The sequence below is a fragment of the Barbus barbus genome (genome assembly GCF_936440315.1).
Source record: "Barbus barbus genome assembly, chromosome: 10".
In the NCBI taxonomy this organism is placed as follows: domain Eukaryota; kingdom Metazoa; phylum Chordata; class Actinopteri; order Cypriniformes; family Cyprinidae; genus Barbus; species Barbus barbus.
In genome coordinates, this window is record NC_136738.1 from 23986172 (window position 1) to 24009486 (window position 23315).

At 37.2% G+C, this 23315-nt stretch overlaps 1 protein-coding gene across 1 annotated transcript in view; it reads left to right on the plus strand.

Annotated features, from left to right (window-relative positions):
- lrp1bb (low density lipoprotein receptor-related protein 1Bb) overlaps window positions 1–23315 on the plus strand; it is a gene marked incomplete at its 5' end in the record, with an annotated part of 288040 nt that overhangs the window by 204038 nt on the left and 60687 nt on the right. Inside the window, 17 exons of the mRNA XM_079427014.1 lie at window positions 2181–2306; window positions 2497–2628; window positions 4514–4648; window positions 4905–5034; window positions 6573–6699; window positions 6818–6969; window positions 7282–7406; window positions 7530–7901; window positions 11782–11971; window positions 13037–13241; window positions 15707–15899; window positions 17289–17414; window positions 18212–18340; window positions 18611–18730; window positions 19089–19202; window positions 22103–22252; window positions 22839–22961. Of these exons, the coding sequence (XP_079283140.1) occupies window positions 2181–2306; window positions 2497–2628; window positions 4514–4648; window positions 4905–5034; window positions 6573–6699; window positions 6818–6969; window positions 7282–7406; window positions 7530–7901; window positions 11782–11971; window positions 13037–13241; window positions 15707–15899; window positions 17289–17414; window positions 18212–18340; window positions 18611–18730; window positions 19089–19202; window positions 22103–22252; window positions 22839–22961 (2649 nt within the window). The remainder of the gene's footprint in view (window positions 1–2180; window positions 2307–2496; window positions 2629–4513; window positions 4649–4904; window positions 5035–6572; window positions 6700–6817; window positions 6970–7281; window positions 7407–7529; window positions 7902–11781; window positions 11972–13036; window positions 13242–15706; window positions 15900–17288; window positions 17415–18211; window positions 18341–18610; window positions 18731–19088; window positions 19203–22102; window positions 22253–22838; window positions 22962–23315) is intronic.

Here is a 23315-nt window from a genome sequence, read left to right on the forward strand (position 1 = left end):
AAACAAGACCATAAATTTTAAGCATTATACTGTTGTTTAATTTACTTGTAAATAGCTTTAAGCGAGTCAACTCTTTTCTGTTTTCTACCTTTTCATAAAATCACAAGCTTATCTTCCCTGTGTGTAATTAGAGATATATTCAGATATTGGTTTTCCATTTTGTGAGTTATTCCGCAAATAATTCACAGTAATGGCAGATCCATTAACGGCATTGCTGTGGATTCCACTAAACTGTCGACTTGAATAAGGAATGACCATTAAAAGGGCACAAATGTAAATCTATCCAGCCACCAAATTTCTCCGGCAGCAATTAGCCTCTCTATTCATAATGCGGAGCTGTCTTATTACTGTCGTAGATGTGCAAGCTGAGTTTTCCCTGAGAGCTTGCGCTAATACACAGTGGTGCAGTTTCCCTCCCCTTCACTTTCAGTTATACAATTAAGACAAGAGTAAGACTTCCAGGAAGAATGTCAAGTCATCTTGACTTGACAGCAACACTAAAGCCTTTCATCAAATGAGGAGAGATATTCCGATTTTACGACCATTCCATTGTGGCCGAACCTGTTAATGAATTGCTTTCATATAAAAGTGTAAATGACACAACTCAGAAACTGTCTCAAATTAGTCTTCTGCTTCAGCTTTGCTTGTATGGCTCATAAGCAGGCTCACATAGAATCTGCAAACTTTTTTAGAATTGTATCTGCTAATTTTGGGGGAAAAGCTGCAGAAATTTGTGGAATGGATTTAAACATAAGGAAATAAGTTAAACAGAACTCACAATACTTTTATTGATACCTAAAAACATAATGAAATGATCCAAAATGGCTAATAAGTGCAAAAACACAAGAGGCAGTACATGAATTGATATAGAGGAACATATATGTACCAAAAAGATATGGGTATATATTACTTAAATTAAAACTGCTGTTCAGCTTAATCAATTCCGTTGCAGTTTTGTTTTCTGAGTTTTGATTTAGTTATTTTTTAATTTATTTAAGATTATAATTTAATGATAGCTAGTCCTGTCAAACGATTAATCATGATTAATCCAAACAGCATCCAAAATAAAGATTTTTATTTACGTAATACAGTATATGTATGTGTAGTTTGTATATATGTGTTATGTATATATCAATACACACACACACACACACACACACGTATGTATATATTTAAGAAAAATATGTTGTTTATATATTAAAAATATTTATATATAATATAAATTATATGAATATAAATATAAACTTAAATACATGTACATATTTTCAAAATATATACTGTATGTTTGTGTATTTATATATACATAATAAATATACACAGTATATTATGTAAACAAAAACCTTTATTTTGGATGCGATTAATCACGATTATAATCGTTTGACAGCACTAATGTTAACATCAAATTCAAAATTATTATGATTTCATTCTGCTTTTTAATGATATTGAACAATTTTTTCCCCCTCTATTGACAGTACTAGTTTTTATCAGTAGAAATTGGAGTTTGCATGACAATATTCTCTGTAAAACTGATTTGTAATGAAATTAGAGTAGTTATATATGATCGAAATTCAGCGTTGGTATCACAAGAGTAAGTTACATTTTATAATGTATTAAAATATATTTTAAAAATATTTTAGCATTATTTTACATTATAATAATATTTCACAATATTACTATATTTACTGTATTTTTGATCAAATGAACACAGCCTGGGTGAGAGTCATGAGAGTCTTAAAAAAAAGTGTACACATTATAATTGAGTTTAAAATAAGCTGCAGAGTCAACTTCATTATTTTACAGATATTTTAATAATTTGCTTTGGCTTTGGTATAAAGACTACAATATTTAGTTTAATTTTAGAGGCTGTCATATTTTCTCATACTGTATAAATGGGTCACTGTACACTGTATAAACAGTAAACAATGGGATACAAGAGGGGATCAGGAAATATATTAAAACTTTATTCATTATTTTTGCTATTTAATTTGGTTGCACTAATAAATCAGAAATTACATATTTTACTTATCGCAGATGTATGTTTTCAGAACTGTTTGGAATTATTATTATCTTGTAACAATGTATAAGTGAATCCCAAAAGCTACAGTCAGCAGTTTTCTGCACAAGTAGACAGATTTTTCGTTCATCAACATGCTTTCTCTTCTTATCGTGGTCTCTCTCAGGTAGGAATGCCTGTCAGTTGAATAACGGCGGTTGCTCGCAGCTCTGTCTGCCCACATCTGAAAACACACGCACATGTGCCTGCACCATTGGCTACAACCTGCGCAATGACCGTCTCTCCTGTGAAGGTAGGCTGCTGTCTTGGCCCCTGTCCTTATGTTTTGTGGATATCACGTTTTTTTCTTCACTTCTATCAGGAAATCAATGTTGTCTTTGTTTTAGCTGCTTGTTTTGTTATGTGGAAGGTGCCCAAATAAAACTGTGTGACGTTTGTTTGACCTCCAGCTAACATCTCTCGCTTGCTGTTGTCTATCACAGGCCTGAGTTCTTTTCTGATGTACTCTTTTCATGAGGGGATACGTGGAATCGCTCTGGATCCCGGTGACCACGGCGAGACCCTGATGCCCATCAGTGGCACCTTGTTTGCCGTTGGCGTGGACTTTCATGCAGGTACAAACGCGGCTTTTCCCATGACTCAGTTCTGCTTCCACTCTGTTCACAAGTGTATAGAAGCGCTCTCTGAATCATCTCTATGTGTACAACAAAGATAAGGCATGTATTGCTTTCTGTGCATTGCTTTTTTGTTGTTGTTTGTTGTCAGATGTACAGTCTCATATTAGCTACCCAGTCTCTTACCAGATCAGAAGGGACTTAGCAACACTGTATATCACATGTAGAAGAGATAAACAGCTCAGATGGGTTAAACAAGTAGGTGCAAAGAGATAAATGTTCTCCTTATATCTCTTATAGCTACAACTATAAAAGACAGAAAGCAGTAGAGTAGATAATCTAGCGAATGGAAGTAGAGCCGACATCACCACGCTGATGGCGTTGAGGGGTTGTTGTCATACTATGCATTATTCATTCTGTGAACGAGGTTAATTTGACAGCGGTCCTATGCAAGATTATTGAGCCTGTTTCAGGGGAACATTTTGTGGTGACAAGTGGCATAAATGAAGTGAGCGTCAAGGTGGCAGTCCACATGTGATGGTACCAAATTAGCATTCTAACAGTCAATAATATGAGACATTTCCATAAACATGCAAACACATATGCATGCAGTAGTACAGACTACCTGCTGTAGTCATTTAAATGTGGCCTGACCTTTTCTACTCCTACTCCCATAAACAAACAAACACTGTGCTGAAAATAGTGCATATAGCCTTGCATTCAGTTTAGAACTGAAGTAAAGTACACTATACAGATTGGGGTGTGTGTGTGTGTGTGTGTGTGTGTGTGTGTGAGTGTGTATACTTGTTTATGCTACATTGTGGGGACCAAATGTCTCCATGAGGATAGTAAAACCTGAAATTTTTGACATTGAGGGGACTGATGATAATGATGATGATGATGATAATGATGATTGGTCCATACAAATAAGGGCTATCATTCAATAAAAAAATAGTATATTTATATTTTAAAATATAATTAAATATTATAATATTGTGCACCTTGTTTGTTATTAATAACTTATTATTATTATTATTATGATATACTAGCATGTATGTTGTCAATAAAAAATGAATTTAACAAGAAAAAAACTACCTTGTAATATAGCCTACTTCATCCTTTGTATCTGCTTAAAACTGAATGGAGGTTTATGCATTCAAACGAATAAAATAATATTAATTTAGCAACTTTAAAACATTAGCTGGACAGGTCATTTTTTTCACATGCTGTGTGGGTTGGGAAACATGGCAGAATTGCTGACCTCAGCAGCAGGGAAATAGAGGCAGATGGTCAGAGAGTTTCTCGCCTACCACCAGAATCCGCTCATGTCAGGTGAAGAAAACCTCAGTCCAACTCAGTCTACGACAGCTGATTACACATGCATACCATTTGCATGTTATTAAGAGGCAGCTTGTTGGAGCATGAAACAGATGAGGGCCTTCCAGCTGGCTGCTGTCACATGTAAGAGATCCGTTAGCCGAGTGTGAATTTAGTAATAACACGAGGATGCAAATAAATAACTGCTCTTGTCACATTCAGTTTTTAGGGCAAAAATACCAATTACATTTAGAGTGTGCTTCTGTCAAAACAATGTTTTAGTCATTGCTAATCATGTTTGATTTGTTTGCTACACAATTTGTTTTGTATTTCACTTTAGCATTTTGAATGATATTCCCTACCAAATGCTTGATGGTTTCTGCAGTTATTGTTTCTACCAAAAAAAAAACATGTGGTCTCTTATAAACAGAATACAAAGCTTCCAGAATATTTCTGCTTCATTTCTTTCTGCTCTTGTTTTCTTGATGTAAAGGGTCTGAGATGCTTTCTCATACACTATTTATGTTGCAAGCTTTGTTCTTCATGACATATGTCCTCCTTCATACAGGCAATGATACAATTTACTGGACAGACATGGGATTAAACCGGATCTCAAGAGCCAAGAGAGATCAGACATGGAGGGAAGACATTATCACCACTGGCATCAACAGAGTGGAGGGCATCGCAGTCGATTGGATTGCTGGTAATATTTGGAATGCTGCCAGTTTTTAACCACTGTCACAAATAATCCAAATAAAATCATTGCATTTCTAGCCTTTAGATATACTGCTATTAAAATGTTTGGGGCCAGTTTATTTTATTTTGTTTCATTTTTTATTTTATTTTATTTTTCTGTTGCTCACCAAGGCTGCATATATTTGGTCAATAAGCATAATATAGTATAATACAATTTAAAAGGATTATCTATTATTTATTTATTTAATTATTTATTTTACCAGGTAACCTTTACTGGACAGACCATGGCCTCAACCTCATTGAAATTGCTCGTCTGAATGGTCTCTACCGGTCAGTTGTAATATCAGAAGGGCTGGACCAGCCAAGAGCCATTGCAGTGCATCCACAGAGAGGGTACGGATCAGTTTCAGCCATGTCTGCAGTTCAGTAATTTAAAATAATAATTTAGAATCATTTTAGAAATTACTGAGTGAATTTTGGGGAACTATGCAAGTGCATTAGACCGGATAATACAATGAGCTCTTGGAAGAGAAATGAAAATGCATTTCAAAGCTTTGAATGTCAAATAAATTTGGTGATCTGACTTAGACCGTTTCGCTGACAGAATTGGCTTTAAAATGTCTTGGCCTCCACTAATGAACAAAATTAAGAATTTAAAACCAGCAGATATGCATCTCCATTTAGGCACAGGCTCATTTTGTAATCCATTATGGTTTCAGTAATTAGGGTCAAACTTTACGGTTTCTGATCTTGCTGGTTTTGTCTATGTTTGCCTTGAATTTGATGTTTACAACCTGCAATCAGCATCACACAGTGAAAAGACAAGTTTTAGACACTTTAACCCATCTACCATCTATCTGCTGACAGCAGACATCATCAGGAGTGGGAACCTCTAAATCCCAGACATCCAAAAAACAGCCTCCTATTCAAGCCTTAGGCTGTGAAAGTTGTCTTTTCCTTTTCCAGTTGAGTCAAACTTTGAATGATGTTTCCTTGGTGGTGTAACAACAGTTATACACTTTAAAGGAATGGTTCACCCAAAAATGAAAACTCTGACATCTTTTACTCTCCATCATTTTGTTCCAAAGCCCTTCAATTTATTCTGTGGAGCACAAACGTAGAAATTCTGTCCTATTTACTATTTTCCTTGCAGTTTTGTAGTGAATGAGTAAAGCTTTCATCCTTAAAAAAGGATGCAAAAAGTATCATACAAGTGACTCATTGTTAATATCTACAGCCTGATCACTGAGAACCATATCAGTCAGATTTTTTAAGTTTTAAGCATCAAATCAAATGATTAATTGAAAGATTCTATTTTATCATATTGTATTCATGATTCATTCAATGATTCATCTTCTCTAATGAACATGCCAAGGTGCTCCAGGGCCAATGTCAAGATATATTCAGTGATAAACTGTTTCTAAAAAAAATTACTTGTGAAGACTTGAGATATTGTGTCATTTTGATCACTTTTTGTGAAGCTTTTGCATCCTTTTTAACCCTGATGTCTTCAATTCTAAAGTCTTATCGGTTTGGAATGACAGTTGAGTGAATAAACAGTGACAGAATATAGAATTTTGCATGGTGGTAATCCAGATTTATGAAGTTTTAAAAATCAAATCAAATAATTCATTGAAAAGATTCAGTTTAAAACAATGATTCATACTTCTCTAATGAACGTGCCAATGTGCTCTAGGGCTGATGTCAAAATATATTTGATGATGATGAGTCGTATGAACCACTTTATGCTACTTTTGCATCCTTTTTGAAGCTTGGAGTCTTCATATTTTTGTTTTCTGCATAGAGTGAATAAATGATGACAGAATTCTCCTTTTTTCGGCTGAGGTCCTTTATTCCTTTAAAGTCACTATGAAATGTAGAATTTGGCATGGTTAAAGTAGTATTCTGCATCTGATTTTTCTAATTAACAGTTATTTGTTCTGGACCGAGTGGGGGAAGAATCCTTGCATAGGTCGTGCACGACTGGACGGTTCAGACCAAGTGACCCTGGTCAGTTCTGGCATCGCCTGGCCGAATGGAATCACCATCGACTATGAGGTAGGCCGAATTGGTTCCACTTCCTGATACTCCACTCGCTCTCTTTTCTTCTGATGCTGATAAAATGGGGCTGTTCAAAGGGAGAGGCACTGATGTGCATTTTAAAATTGCTTTCTAGGAAAATAGATTATACTGGTGCGACGCCCGGACCGACAAGATAGAAAGGATCAACCTTGAAACCGGGGAGGGCCGAGAGATTGTACTGTCAGCCGCCAATGTGGACCTGTTCTCCGTGACTGTGTTCGGGGCTTACATCTACTGGTCTGACAGGTAATTTATTATTTTACTAAGTGCTACACTCTCCAAAGTGGCCCACGGAGCCAGCTGCTTCAGTCTCAATGGATTAACCCCTTCCGAGCAAGGTTATTATGAGACCTGCCGTATGTTTCTGTCATCTCCCAGGCAGACTCCGTTGGCCATATGTAAATAGGGTGTACCGTAAGGCACCGCCAAGGTGACGTTTTCTCGGCTTTAGAGTTAAAGCAGCATTCCTGTGTGTTTTAACGAGTCCCGCTGCTTTTAATTAGATAACCACCACCATAATGCTGATGTCAGACTCTTTTTCTTTGCCGTCCGTGGCAGAGCCCATGCCAATGGATCGATCCGGCGTGGATTCAAGAGTGATGCCACCGAGGCCGTCACGATAAGAAGTGGTCTTGGCGTCAACCTGAAAGACGTGAAAGTGTTTAACAAAGGCCGGGAGAAAGGTTGAGGTTTCAACTTAATGAGTTTATTTTTATTATGCCACATATTTTTTCTTTGAACAAAGCCCAATCATTCTGAATAGCTCAGTGTGCATCCAGTGATATTTTTCTATGCTTTGTATGCAGGGACCAACCCGTGTGCGAGGAGCAATGGAGGTTGTCAGCAGCTGTGTTTTCACCTGGGCAGCGGAAGAAGGACTTGTTCCTGTGCTCATGGGTACTTAGCCGAAGATGGCTTTGCTTGCCAAAGATATGAGGGCTATCTTCTGTACTCTGAAAGGACCATCTTGAAAAGCATCCACCTGTCTGATGAGAGCGATCTTAACTCCCCTCTCCAACCTTTTGAGAATCCAGACTACTTCAAGAACGTCATCGCTCTGGCATTCGATTATCGGCAACAGACCTCACACCACAACCGCATATTCTTCAGTGACATCCATTTTGGGAATATTCAGATGATCAATGATGATTGGTCTGGAAGACAAGTCATAGTTGAAAGTAAGTCCAGTTGGTTTTATTGTAAGTGCTTTCATGGTTTTCAAGGGGCGTTTGAAAAATCCTGCTAATTGCTAGGCTTTTGTTTGGCATAAAAGATGTCCAAAGATGCTTCTTCCACAAAAGTGGGCATTTGTTTTTGGTCCTGTCATCGTCCTGATGCAGACTCATTGCAGTGACCCACATGTTGTTTAATGTTCTGCCGCTAGAACCATTCCAGACTCTTAGCAGCCATTTGAAACTGTAAGTGGCACTGCCTGTGATGTACAGCAAGGCCTCGATGCATCCAACATCTAGTAAAAGTGGTATAATAGCTACCTCCATTTTTCTGAAACTAAATGGGACCAATTTAACTGTCAGAAAAGATGTTTAAAACACTGCATCTTTTTCTGTGTCCCCACCCTTGATGGATTAAAATCGCTTGTCTCATTTCCACCGTCCTCAAACTGTAACAGAAATATGAGTGGAAGCAGGGTGATATTTTTCAAGATCCTGCCTGTCACTGTTGTTGGAAAGTTCAGAATATGGTTATTGATTTCCTCATGTTCGCTATATACGGCAGACATTTCAGCCGCAATCGATATTCACGTCTGATGGTGGCCCACAATGAAAACCTGATACGCCTAATGACTGTGTATTATCCATTTACAATGTAATGAGACAATCACGACAGTTCTTAATATCAAACAACTCATGTATTATAGCTGCATAAGCTGTAGTGCATATTTACAGATGGACTTTCTTTCAGATCCTAATATTTCGTTCACAACGTAATTTGAGATTCAGAACTTATACCAACATAATTAGCTTCAAATGGCAAATAATAAGGCGTTGCAATAACGTACGTGTAAACCAGAATTTCTTAAATGAAATTGATAGCAGCTTAAATGAAATTGATAACTTCGGGGGATGTTCTTAAAACAAAGAGTTTGCTCAAAAATTTAAATTCTGTCATAATTTGTCAGTGCCACATACAGAGCTGTTGCGCTACAGGCGTCCCGAGTTCGAATGCCGACTCTCGAGTTGAGAACCTTTCACAGTCCCACCCCACTCTCTCTCCCACTTCACTTCCTGCCAGCTCTGGTCTGTCCTATCATAATAAAGGTACAAAAAAAAATATTTAATAATTTTGTTTCATGGTATGATTCTTCTTTGAAGCTTAAAACTTCAGTCCTCAGAACGTAAATCATACAGCTATAGAAAAAAAAACAAGAGTGAGTAAACAACTTAAGTTTTGTTTTTGGATGGAATATCCTTTAAATCGAAATACAATTTCTGTGTCTTAGGTAAACAGGGAAAAAAAATCCCTTAATGCCTTTTTGGTACTTAGTAAGCCAGCTCATGTCACTTTGCTCAGGTTAATGGAATACAGATATACTTAGAAAGCTTCTGTGCTGCATGATTAGTGCTTCTATCTACTTCTCTGAATTCTCTTTTAACTAACCCCATTGCTCCTTAGGTATTAGACCTTTTTCAGATTTCACTTTTACTTAATTAGCTTTTTTTAAAGGCTTCTCTTTGTCATCATGAAAATGGTTTCGTTCCGATTCATCCTTGCCTTTGTTTAACATATGTAACAAAACATCATTTACATCAATTAGAATCACAGTTTTTTTGTTTGTTTTTTTTTTTTTCTCACAAATGTATACTGAAAAAAAACGAAAATTACACACACACACACACACACAGATGGGGGAAAAAACGGTAGCTGTGGTTGCCAGAACTGAAAATTCCATAACTGAAGCATACATAGTTACTTAATTGAAAATAACTCAAACGTGAGCTGTCACACAGAGACTTCTGGGAATGTCAATTTATAGTATTTTAATGTAAAATTACTCTAAATATAAGGTAAGGTTAGCTCTATTACAGTTATTCACTGTATACAGTAAGTTAACAGGTTTTTGCCATAGCACTTTTACAGTCTTTTATCATTAAAATCAATAATTTTTTTACAGTGTTAGTGTTTGTGAAAATATCAAGATTCTTGGTAGGTATTTCAATATTATGTCTGCAACTAATATGCTGTTGAATACATTACCTTTTTAAATTAAGTTAAATATTAGGTCACACTTTATATTAGGTGGCCTTAACTACTATGTACTTAAATAAAAAAATAAGTACAATGTACTTATTGTGCTCATATTGTATTGCAACACACTATTGCTGCTATTGAGGTGGGATACGGGTAAGGTTAGGGACACGTTTGGTGGTATGGGTAGGTTTAAGGGTGGGTTAAGGTGTAAGGGATGGGTTAAAAGTGTAATTATAAATGTAATTACAGAAATTAATTACAGATGTAACTACATATAGGCATTTTTAAAAATATAAGTACAATGTAAGAACATGTATGCACACAATAAGTGCATTGTACCAAATTATTAATTTAAATGTAAGTACATAGTAGTTAAGGCCACCTAATATAAAGTGGGATCAAATATTATATACATTATTAATATCAAATGAACTAATTAAATTAAAACAACGGCATGCACATTTATGAGTATTTACTTTATTAACATAAAATACATGATACATTAAAACTAATTTGACTGGGAAGTACGTCTATAATTAAAATTTCAGCCTAAAGCACAGATTAGATATTTTGATCAGTATACAGCCTGTTAATGTTCACTTGAGACATTTTTGAAGGAGAAGTGCATTTGACCATTTGCGTGTACTTCTCATCTCCCTGCCACACTGCCACGCTCACATAGATATCCTCCACCTATATCTATTTGAGCATACGTACACCAGCCGGAGAGAGTGAGAGTGTGATGTTGACTACAGGTTGAAATGAGCTGGCTCTTTTGATGGCGTCTCCACACTCGAGTTCACTCACTTTCCCAGAGATGAAAGCCAATCCCAGCCACCTTGACTACATGCACATTTGCAAACACCCTATTCCGTATTTCCCTAATTAAGTCATACATCCCCTGTTAATTACTCCCTGGCCTCTCCAACAGTTTCTGCAAAGGCAAGCTGTCAGGCGCTCTTTATTGTGAATGATTAATTAGTGATGGATTTCTGCAGACCGTTCATAAAGTATTCTTTAAGATTTTTCAAAGAGTAGCATTTTTGGCTACAGCCTCTGTGTTTAAACAATTGCTATTTCACTGATGAATTTTTAGACATGACAGCAGACAAAGCCTAACCATTTTATAATGCTTAGTGAGATGTCGCTTTGATTGATTATTTAGTTTTCTGAATGAACACGTTCACTGTGTGATTTCAATATCAAAAAGAATGCATGTGAAAAAAGTGTACCAAGGCTGTATTTAGAGTTAAAAAAAAATATTATATATGAAATATTATTATGTTTTAAAACAATATTTTATAATTTATTCCTGTGATGGCAAAGCTGAATTTTCAGCAGCCATTACTCCAGTCTTCAGTGTCACATGATCCTTTAGAAATTATTCTAATATGCTGCTTTGGTTGTCATGAAACATTTCCTCTTATTATCACAGTTCAAAATAGTTGTGCCACTTAATATTTATCTGGAAATACATGATTTTTCAGGATTTTGTGATTTAATAGAAAGTTCAAAATGGCAGCATTTATTTGAAATCAAAATCATCTGTAACATTCTAATATGGTAATACCACAGAGATAAATGGTCTTTCCTCAGTTTCACATTTTCTGTGCAGTTTTTGGGTGCTAACGTGGAATTCTTCAAAATGCATTTCCTAAATATTGGTAAAAAAATAAAATAAGCTATAAATTCAACAGTTGAAAGCATTAACACACAGTGGTGTGTTCATTTACAAATTGTAATGTCAACGAAAACATGCTATTAAATCACGCTTCCATGTGACTGGAATCAGTATGTCTTAGCCAGTGGGAATGAATCACGGTCAAGCTATTTTGTTGTTTTCTGTAGATGTGGGTTCGGTTGAGGGCTTGGCTTATCACCGTGCCTGGGACACGATTTACTGGACTAGCTCCACCACGTCAAGCATCAGCAGATACACAGTAGACCAGAGCCGACAAGGAGCTTTCACCAGGCAAGCCGTTGTCGCCATGTCTGAGGATGACCATCCCCACGTCTTGTCCCTGGATGAATGTCAAAAGTAAGATCTTTTTTTTCTTAGGTATCTGATATTGTCGGTCTTCAAAGACTGTCAAATCACAAAAATGACATTGAGTGTGCTTTTTAGCATTGTTCAAGGACAGTACTTTTATACAGGACAAAACATATATCATTTCACATGAGAGTTTGTTGTCATGTGCATTGAAATGCTTATTTGCACTTCAGAACATTCAAAAAGCCCAGTCATCGGTCATGTGACATGCAAGAACCAATGGTGTTTGGTGTGACGCCTATAAAAGGTGCCATTTTTCCGCTCCATCAGAGGGAAAGATTTAATTCGCTACAGACTAAACAAAATGGACACATTCACTTGATAGAGAAACCTTTGTGGACACGTAATGTGAAACAAAATTGATTTTTATGTCAGGAGGAAGCATATTGACTTTTAAAATCGAGAGCAAATTGATTCGTCACACACAGGAACACTGACATATATGGAATGTCAATCAGTCAAGAAGGAATACATCTTAATTAGTTTGACCTCTTCAGATGAGCAGGGCACCATGTGAAATTTGTTGTGGATGGAATATCTGGGATTCCTGACCCAGCAGAGTAGCAACTCTCCAGACATCGTGGATGGTATATGCACTTAAATATCCTCTCCAAAAGAACCGTTTGAGACTGATGAACAGCATTGATATTCAGAAAGATGTGCCGACCCTGAGTTCACCGACTACATTAAACCCTCAACCTTGGAGAGAATATGCTTACTTGGTAATCTGGCACTTTTTCAAATGGACTACAGACTGCTGTTAATTAGAATCTAACCTGAAATGATTCATTGGCATAGAATGTCAGCATGTATCACTAATTTTCAATTAGTCCGTGGAATTAGACTGTGAAAGGAATTTGTGAGAGGGATGTCAAATAGGCCCTGAGGCCTTTCTGTCCACTATTATTTGTGAAGTCAGTGATATTTCCCTTGCGCCATAGAGCCGGTTTTAAAAATACCAGCAGGCGACAGTATTGAATCATTTTGTCTCGCTAGTGTTGTCTGTAAAATCGCGTCTATTCCTCTCATTTTTTTGTCCCGTGTATTTTGTAGCCTCATGTTTTGGACCAATTGGAACGAGCAGCGCCCCAGTATCATGCGCTCCACTCTTGCAGGGAATAACATGAAAGTCATCATTAGCACAGATGTATTCACTCCTAACGGACTCACAATTGACCATAAAGCGGAAAAGCTGTATTTCTCTGATGGCAGCCTGGGCAAAATTGAACGCTGTGAATATGACGGCTCCCACAGACATGTGAGTATCACTCTTTTTCTCTTTCGTGATGTTTCAGAAAACATTTTTTCCAATAAAAACTCTTCTACAGCATTTATTAATCTAGGTTGATGTGATATTTTTATATTTTTAAAATAATAAATAAAGTTTTATAATTTTACATTTACAAAAATTAATACTGTTAAAAAAATAGTTCCATTGTTAGTCAATGATGCATGTCTAATGTTATCTAATGCAGCTAATAAACAAAGAACCTTATTGATGATTAATTAATCAGATTATTGCTTTTTGAATAATGAATGATGTTAAATTAACCCTAGTTCATTTCCTATTCCAGTTCATTCTGCATTTTTTTTCTCTATTGGTTTCTTATTATGTAATGGAGTGCTTTTAATTAGTAGAAATAACAACCACCAGTTGAAGTGATTCCTGCTCATTTTCTAAAACATAAACCTCAATTGGGTTTTGCAGCGGGTCTCTACATCTCGACGATAATGACTTGATGACCACCCATAGGACGGGTGACCCTCTGAAGTTATTAGTGTCCACTGATGCTGGGTCCATTGACCCTTCACAAGATCAGCTTAATCGTAATGAATTATCCACTTTGAAGAAACATGGCAAAGAGTTAATTACAGTTCCTCAACCTCCCAAACTAAGCGCACTAGTGGTAATGAAAGCCTATTTTGAGACCCCTGCCGGGCCGTCCTATCAACTAGCCAATTAAACTGTGAAGAATTAAGCAAAACTAAATCAACATGGCTTTTGGCAAACTGCCTTGCAGTTGGAATCTCCCAACTGGTTTTAGCGGAGGGGTTTGTGTGATGAAATTGAGTGGAAGCTTAACGGTACGCATGGTTAGACTTTCTCTGATGAAACACAATCTGTCATACTGTGAGGTGCCATCATTTATATCACATCCACACAAAGAGGACTGTTATTATAGATGTAAATTTTTGATAACAGCCATCAGAACTGCAAGCAAATGCATGTGCCTATAGTTGTTAACCAAAAACTCTATTTGACATCTATTTGATCAGATAAACAGAGATAATTAGTGCTGGAGCAGAACGCTTGCACCCCTAAATTTAATTCTGAATCAATATGCTCCATCAAAAACCATCTGGCATGCCCCCCCCCTCGTATCTCCAGTTGTTGTTTGCTCAAGCTAGGCTCTCTTAATCAACACCTGTCCTATTTTTCCCACCATGGTGGCAGGGCTAATGTGATCACGGCTACAAGCGTGTTCCTGTTAATGGTTGGGTCTCCGGAGCTGTGGGACATCCTCCTGCCCCACAGCCTGGAAACTCCCAGGAGGAGTCGTGTGATGTATATCTGTGTCCGTCACCATGACACCTGCATTAACACTCACAAGATCTGGGCTAAACTGGCTTCTGGGGGATTATTTAAAGCACGTGTCCTCTACCTACACATTAGTTTTAGTACCCTCAAAGAGACTTTCCAGTGGTCGTCAGAGTTGTGTTTTTGTCCCTTGCTTTTAATTGTAAGCCATTGGTTTGATTCTTGTGTAAGATGCATTTCTCTATTCTATTAATTTCTCTTTCTGCTGGCCAAAAAATGTTTTTAGCATGTTTTGCAATGATTGATAATAGGGGTGAATATTCTGACAGCTGGATGGCTGAAATTTTAGGATGCACAATATATGAGTACCATACCATATTAGAAATTTTGGTCACACTTTATTTTAAGGTCCAATTCTTGCTATCAACAAGCCATTAACTAGGATTTTTGCCTCATTAAACTCCTAATTTGCTGCTTATTAAAAGTTAGTAAACTTGTTTTAAAGATTAGGTATTGGGTCGGATTAGGTATGTAGAGTATGGTCATGAAGAATATGTGATTTATAAGTACAGTACTAATCAACAGCCAATAAGTTATTTAATAAGCATGGCAATACGCAACTAGTTAATAATGAAAATCTGTCCCTATACTAAAGTGTTACCGAAATGTATTTTAATTTATTTTATCGGTCAATATTTGATATGTAATAATGCATGTACATTTCTCCTGGTTTTACATTTTGATTACCTTTACGATTATCTTTAGGACAAATCAAACTAAATATTTAACACATTTTTCATACTGTACATTATAATAATGTGATGCCTAAATTCATTTTGATTTTAAGTTTTCAGTGTTTTATTTTGGGATCAGTATGATTTGTGTGCATTTGTGTGTGTGTGTGTGTGTGTTTATTTATAAAGTAAAACTTATTCAGCAAGTATGCATTAAAGTGATCTAAAGTGACAATAAAGACCTTTAGATTGTTACAATTTGTTCTATTTTTAAAAAATGCTGTTCTTTTAAATTTACTATTAAATTAGAAAGAATTGAAAATAAATGCAGCCTTGGTGAACATGGGATTTGTATACAATACATGGCAGCACCCAAATATATAACATATATCGAATATATATAATGTGTAAGTGAATGCTTTATACTTTACCCTCTGTATTTGTTGTCAGGTGATTGTAAGGTCAGGACCTGGCACATTTTTTGGACTTGCTATCCACGGAAACTACATTTTTTGGTCTGACTGGACTCGGCGGGCTGTGCTACGGACCAACAAGTTCACGGGAGGAGATACTAAAGTACTCAGGGCTGATATTCCCCACCAGCCAATGGGAATTATAGCAGTTGCCAAAGACACTAATAATTGTAAGTATTCCAAAATAAATGATTGGTCTCTGAGAGTGACCTCTGAATCTTTTATATATGTGTTGCGTGCATTGAATTCACAGTTGAGCTTTCGCTGGCGGTGGCTCTTTTTGACTTCCAAGGAATAGTAGGAATGATAAATTAGAGTGGACTTATTTAGTAACCAAGCAAACTAAATTGGAGACATAATTAATTTTAAAAAAGTATCCTCGAGTCACAGAGGATGCTCTGAACTGTTGCAAATATGAAAAGTAGGACATTGGGAAATCGGTTTAAGAGACTCCCGACGGTTTCTGTTTGGGAGCCTGTTGTGAAGGGTTTTCTCCTCTCATTTGTTTGATCATGCCATATGATTGCAGCTGTCTGCCCCTAACCATTTTTACCTAAGGAATGTTACCAGTCAACACCGTCAGACAGAAGTGAGGATAACTGCTGTCGTAATCAACCATGTGATCTTCTTTCAGAAATCTTTCTTTCCTATTCTTTCATCTGACACTGCCAAGTTAACACACCACCTTTGATTTTTGAGACTCGTTTCCATATTCATGCTGAGTCACAGCACAATGAATTAGAGATGTTGGAGGCTCTTCGTAGGTATGGGTGCTTCATGCAGCTCCCAGAGGCACAATGTTCTGGATTCATAACATTTCCTGACAGTCTGGTGTTCATTTAAAAGTTCTTTGATCAGTCTGATTAAATGGACCATTTTTTTCTATTTTGATTTTGTTTTTCATTATAAATATATATTGCCTGCATAATAATTAGTCAAACTTGGAGAATGTCTTGGTATTTGATTTGTCCTATCCCCCACCCCCCACCCCCACGGCCTGCCCGACGTTCTATCTTTTTTATTTTTTAACATTATACAACTCAAAATTACTAAAATTAAAATTAAAAGCTAAAACAAAGAAGAAAGAGGAAAATATACAAATTAAAACTGATTCAAAAATGTAATAAAAACTATAATAGTATCTCAATGATACCAAACTAACATTAGTACTAAAGAGTGCATGTTCAATCACAAATTTGCATATTTGATTATAGTGACCTAGAAATAGAGCAGAACAGTATAGTTTTCTTCTTCCTTTTAAATGAGATTACACTTACGTTTTAAACTTTTTTGTTTTGCTTAGAAACTACACTTTTTAGGAACTCCAGGGTATTCAATGAATAAGCCCCTGATGTAATGCATTTGTCAGTGTAGTCAGCTCTTTTTAAGAAAGCAAATATGTTTTTAGCTCAATTTTGTGGATTGCTCACTTAAAAGACTTTGGAATTACTTTTCTCTGTGTTCTTGTTTATTTGTTGCTTAATATTGTTATTTAGGCTTTTTTAGATACTCAGAGCACTGTTGTGAAGGTACATGATGTTCTCTTGTCCCTGTTTCAGGCGAGCTATCTCCATGCAGGGTTCTGAATGGTGGCTGTGGTGACCTGTGTCTCCTTACTCCAGATGGCACAGTCAACTGCAGCTGCCGAGGAGAGCGGATACTGCTCGATGACAACAGATGTGTGTGTAAGTTTCACCATGCTTCCCTCAGACTCTCAGGGAATATGAGTCCCTCCATCTCAGAAAGATGTGAAATTACTTTGCTTCATTTATTCCAGCATTTGTTTATTTATTTAATGAGTTATCGCTATGGCTGTTGCTCAGAAGTTTGGGATTTAAATTTGTCCTGTACGGTTTTTGCAATGGGCATGAATGGTACTTGATTCTAATTTTGGCAGATTTTTTTTATTTTATTCACAATTAATTACAAATCAATTAAAAATACAGTCGAATACATCTTTTCTATGATTAACAAAGTTTTTAATTTATGAATTAAAATTGATTTATGTAGTGTGATTCAAGATTCAAAAACTTTGTCTATCAACCAGTGATAGAAATTTGTCTTGGGTAAAAGGCTCACATATACACAATACAAAAACACACACAACAATAAATAATTAGCCACATAATGAATTTAGTTTACACTGTAAAAAATGACCGTGATTTTAACAGTAAAAAACTGTGAAAATGCTACAGTAAAATCTGTTAAATGGTTAACGGTAAGTTAAGTTAGAAAACCGTAAACTGGCGTTCCCAGAATTCCCTGTGTTGCATTTCAAATTTTGTTTGAATTTGATGTTTTTTCTTTGAAATATTGCATAAAAATTAACCTAAAATGTTGTTACCGTATTTTTTACGGTAGAATTCTGGCAACCACAGCTTTCGTTTTTTTACCGTAAATTTACAGAATTATTTTTACAGAGTAGATAAAGATAGTTTTGTTGCTAGATTTTTTTAACGTTGTTTTGTGTTCTCTTTTATAGCTAAAACTTCCTCTTGCAACATCCACACTGAGTTTGAGTGTGGAAATGGGGAATGTATAGACTACCAGCTAACGTGTGATGGAATTGCCCACTGCAAAGACAAGTCAGATGAGAAAATGCAATATTGTGGTAAGTAACCGATCACAATGCTTTGCCGTATGTAGTCCCCACTCCTGCATCATGAAAGCAGTAAGCACGCAGAATTGGTTTAAGGTGGCAGTTCCATTCCCTGAGGCTTCAACCTAATAAAATGAGCTGCTTCTCCTTACTGCTTTCAACCAGAGGAGCAAATGGGAACAAGCCCAGAGCAACAGAAAGAGTAAATAAGAGAGAGGATATGAAGCTTTTTTTTGCCCTGATGTGAAAGATTTGCTGTGCCGTTGCTTTCTGTATCACTAGACAACAGGAGCTGCCGAAAGGGTCACCGTCCTTGCTACAACAGGCGTTGTGTGGCTAACAATCGCTTCTGTGATGGAATGGACGACTGTGGGGACAACTCAGATGAGGCATTTTGTAACAGTGGGTATCTTGTCTGCAAATATTATTCTTTTGACATTTTCCATCTAAATTTCACTTAAGGAGGTTATTTATTTTTTTGCAGTCTATAAAAGAAAATAGGCAGCAAAAAAATATGTTGTGCCGCTTGTAGGTTTATATCGGAGCATGGTTAGACTTCAATAAAGGCACCCAATTTTCAAGCTGTGAAAGATTTCACAAGTCATTTTCTTTGGAGCTGTCTGGAAGACCCTGTTATCAGTCAATTGCGGTGCATATCATACAGTACAAATATCGGCGCACAATATTTCATTGATTTAAGCGCATGTCCAGGTGCTTTAGTCTCTCTGCTCTCAGTGTAAATGAAGTGTCTCTGTTCCAGATGTCACGTGTGCTGCATCTGAGTCATCCTGTCAAGATGGAACTTGCATACCAATATCCTCCTGGTGCAACCAGGTCATCGACTGCGCCGATGCCTCGGATGAAAAGAACTGCAGTAAGGCACTGCTGCCCATGTTGCAAATCAGCACACGTTCTTGTTATCCTACTGTAGTAATCGCTGCCTTGACGTATCAGACTATTATAGAATACAAATTTAATACATTCCTAGATAGAACTGAGGATAAATCAATGAACTGTCATTAAAGGGACAGTTCCCCCAGAGATGAAAAAAATGTCCTTCCAAATCTTTATGACTGTCTTTCTTCAATGGAACAAAAAGGTACATTTTTTAAGCATATCCTGTCCACTCTTTCTCAAATAATGAAAGGGGGCAAAACGACAAAAAGGACCTTAAAAGGATAAGGATACTTGTTTTAAAAGCAAATCTGAGGGACAGAGGGACTATATTCCCAGTCTTTTGATGTCATATGATATTGTAGTCATTATTGTAATCACGTCTAGTGAATTTTTAGTCTAAATTAAGTCAAAACTTCTCTGGTGTAACTTTCAAATCAAATGGCAGCATTGACATCAGACATTAGAGCCAATGGCATTTGATATTGATGTTTTTGTAGACTGCATGACTTCTGAAGTCCATTTTGGGCCGTTGGAGGAGAACAATATTTTCAACCAAAACAAATTTCAGTCATTTTTTTCACAAAAAGCTATCATATGACTTGTATATTGCCCTTCAAAAGTTTGGGATCAGTATGATTTAAAAAAAAAGAAGCCTTTTATGTTTACTAAGTCTAAATTTATTTGGTCCAAAAAAAATAATAATAATTACAATTTATTTATGCAAAGGCAAATTTTCAGAAGCTATTACTTCAGTCTTGTAGTACCACATGGTCCTTCAGAAATCATCATTATATGCTGAACAAAATTATAAACGCAACACTTTTGTTTTTGCCCCCATTTTTCATGAGTTGAACTCAAAGATCTAAGACTTTTTCTATGTACACAAGGCCTATTTCTCTCAAATATTGTTCACAAATCTGTCTAAATCTGTGTTAGTGAGCACTTCTCCTTTGCCGAGATAATTCATCCACCTCACAGGTATGGCATATCAAGATGCTGATTAGACAGCATGATTATTGCACAGGTGTGCCTTAGGCTGGCCACAATAAAAGGCCACTCTAATATGTGCAGTTTTATCACACAGCACAATGCCACAGATGTCGCAAGTTTTGAGGGAGCGTGCAATTGGCATGCTGACTGCAGGAATGTCCACCAGAGCTATTGCCCGTGAATTGAATGTTCATTTCTCTACCATAAGCTGTCTCCAAAGACGTTTCAGAGAATTTGGCAGTACATCCAACCGGCCTCATAACTGCAGACCACGTGTAACCACACCAGCCCAGGACCTCCACATCCAGCATCTTCACCTCCAAGATCGTCTGAGACCAGCCATCCAGACAGCTGCTACGACAATCAGTTTGCATAACCAAAGAATTTCTGCACAAACTGTCAGAAACCATCTCAGGGAAGCTCATCTGCATGCTCGTCGTCCTCATCGGGGGCTCGACCTGACTGCAGTTCATCGTCTAACCGACTTGAGTGGGCAAATGCTCACATTTGATGGCATCTGGCACTTTGGAGAGGTGTTCTCTTCACGGATGAATCCCGGTTTTCACTGTACAGGGCTGATGGCAGACAACGTGTACGGCGTCGTGTGGGTGAGCAATTTGCTGATGTCAACATTGTGGATCGAGTGGCCCATGGTGGCGGTGGGGTTATGGTATGGGCAGGCATATGTTATGGACAACGAATACAGGTGCATTTAATTGATGGCATTTTGAATGCACAGAGATACCGTGACGAGATCCTGAGGCCCATTGTTGTGCCATTCATCCACGACCATCACCTCATGTTGCAGCATGATAATGCATGGCCCCATGTTGCAAGGATCTGTACACAATTCCTGGAAGCTGAAAACATACCAGTTCTTGCATGGCCAGCATGCTCACCGGACATGTCACCCATTAAGCATGTTTGGGATGCTCTAGATCGGCGTATACGACAGCGTGTAACTTCGCACAGCCATTGAAGAGGAGTGGACAGCCTGATCAACTCTATGCGAAGGAGATGCGTTGCACTGCGTGAGGCAAATGGTGGTGGCACCAGATACTGACTGGTTTTCAGACCCCCCTGGACCCCTCCCAATACAGTAAAACTGTAAAAAAATTGCACGCTCCCTCAAAACTTGCAACATTTGTGGCATTGTGCTGTGTGATAAAACTGCACATATTAGAGTGGCCTTTTATTGTGGCCAGCCTAAGGCACACCTGTGCAATAATCATTGTCTTATCAGCATCTTGATATGCCACACCTGTGAGGTGGTTGGATTATCTCGGCGGAGAAGTGCTCACTAACACAGATTTAGTCAGATATGTGAACAATATTTGAGGGAAATAGGCCTTTTGTGTGCATAGAAAAAGTCTTAGATCTTTGAGTTCAGCTCATGAAAAATAGGTGCAAAAACAAAAGTGTTGCGTTGAAAACGTGTGCTACTTAATATTGTCGAAACTGTGATGCATATTTCTTTTTTCAGGATTCATTGATGAATAAAAAAGTTCACAAGTACATCATTTATTTGAAATAGAAATCTTTTGTAACATTATATATGTTTACTATCACTTTTGATCTATTTAATGTACCCTTGCTGAATGGTGTAGTTTATTTTCATGATACTTTATTAATGTATTTTAATGATACTTTATTATTTTAATGGTGCATTTTTGTAATTTTTGAGACTCAGCTCTATTTACTTTCATTGTATTGCAAAGAGTAGCTTGGACAATATTAAGAAAGTCATATGCACAGAAGTCATATTTGGGTGAACTATTATTTTCATTTTGAATGATCGTACAGCTTGTAATCATTTGCATCATCTGTTTTGCCATCTCTTGTGACCTAGATAACAAAGTTCCCCCCCCCCTTTTTTTTTTTTTTCAGATCACACAGATTGTGCAGACTTTTACAGGATGGGAGTGGCCGAAAAGGTCTTTGTCAGTTGTAACAGCACCTCACTCTGCATTCACCATTCCTGGCTGTGCGATGGAGCCAATGACTGTGGAGATTACGCCGACGAGAGGAACTGTCAGGGTAAATGCTCACTATAGCTCTCCATTTGTTAGCTTTGCAGCTTGAGGAAGCCAGGTTCCATTAAAATCGAATTAATTTTGTCGAAACACTATTTATGAAAGAGGTAATGAAGCAGAGACAAGCCCCTGTCTTTTTCTCCATGCTTGAAGAGCCTCAAAAGGTGCAGAAGGCTGATGAATAATTATTGGTGATTGTCAGACTTGCGAAGAGCAGACATTTAAACACTCGTGAAAACTGCGGTCCCTTCAAAACCACTGATGAAAAGGTAGCTTAAAAATTAGTCTTGGCAGGTTTCAGCTTATTACTCATTAGCGTGTCAGTGGATTCAAATAGAAAGCAAATGTGGAATTTATCGGAGAAGACTTGTTTGAATGGAAATGTACTTTTAATGAGGCAAGTGCACTTTTACATCCTTATAGTTCCATAGAGAATTGCATCACATAAAGATTTCATCTGCCTGTGAGCGATTTTAGGGAGGGAATAATGACCCAAACAACCGCTGGACCAAATTCCCACTACACTAAGTAAATCTTGGACTTATTTACGCTCTCCATAATCAAACACATTTTTTCTCTGACTGGCGCAGTCTCCCATGGGCAGAAATGTGCAGAAGGCCACTTCGCCTGCCCCAGCGGGAACTGCATCTCCAGCGTGTGGCTTTGTGATGGGCAGAAGGATTGTGAAGATGGTGCAGATGAGTTCCAGTGTGGTAAGCATGACTGGTATTAGCCTCCCATTGCTTTCACTCGGCTTGATTTCTCATGTGGAGCGAGAGATTACAGCCCACCTCTTGAGATGAGCTTTGAATGCAGAATCCAATTCAGCTGCTAATACTGAGGTCAAGAGAAGCATTTTCAGGTGATAAAAACCAATCTCCATGTGTACCTGTGCCCTTGGAGGCTTGCGTGTATGTATATAACTGGATCCCTCAAAGCATTTTCAGTTCACCAAACAGTTGTATGAAATTCAGATAGATGGACAGTTTATATATTATTTATAAATTAGTTTTAGTTATTTATTGTATGCATTTATTTATTTGTTTTTGAATAAATGCATGAATTAG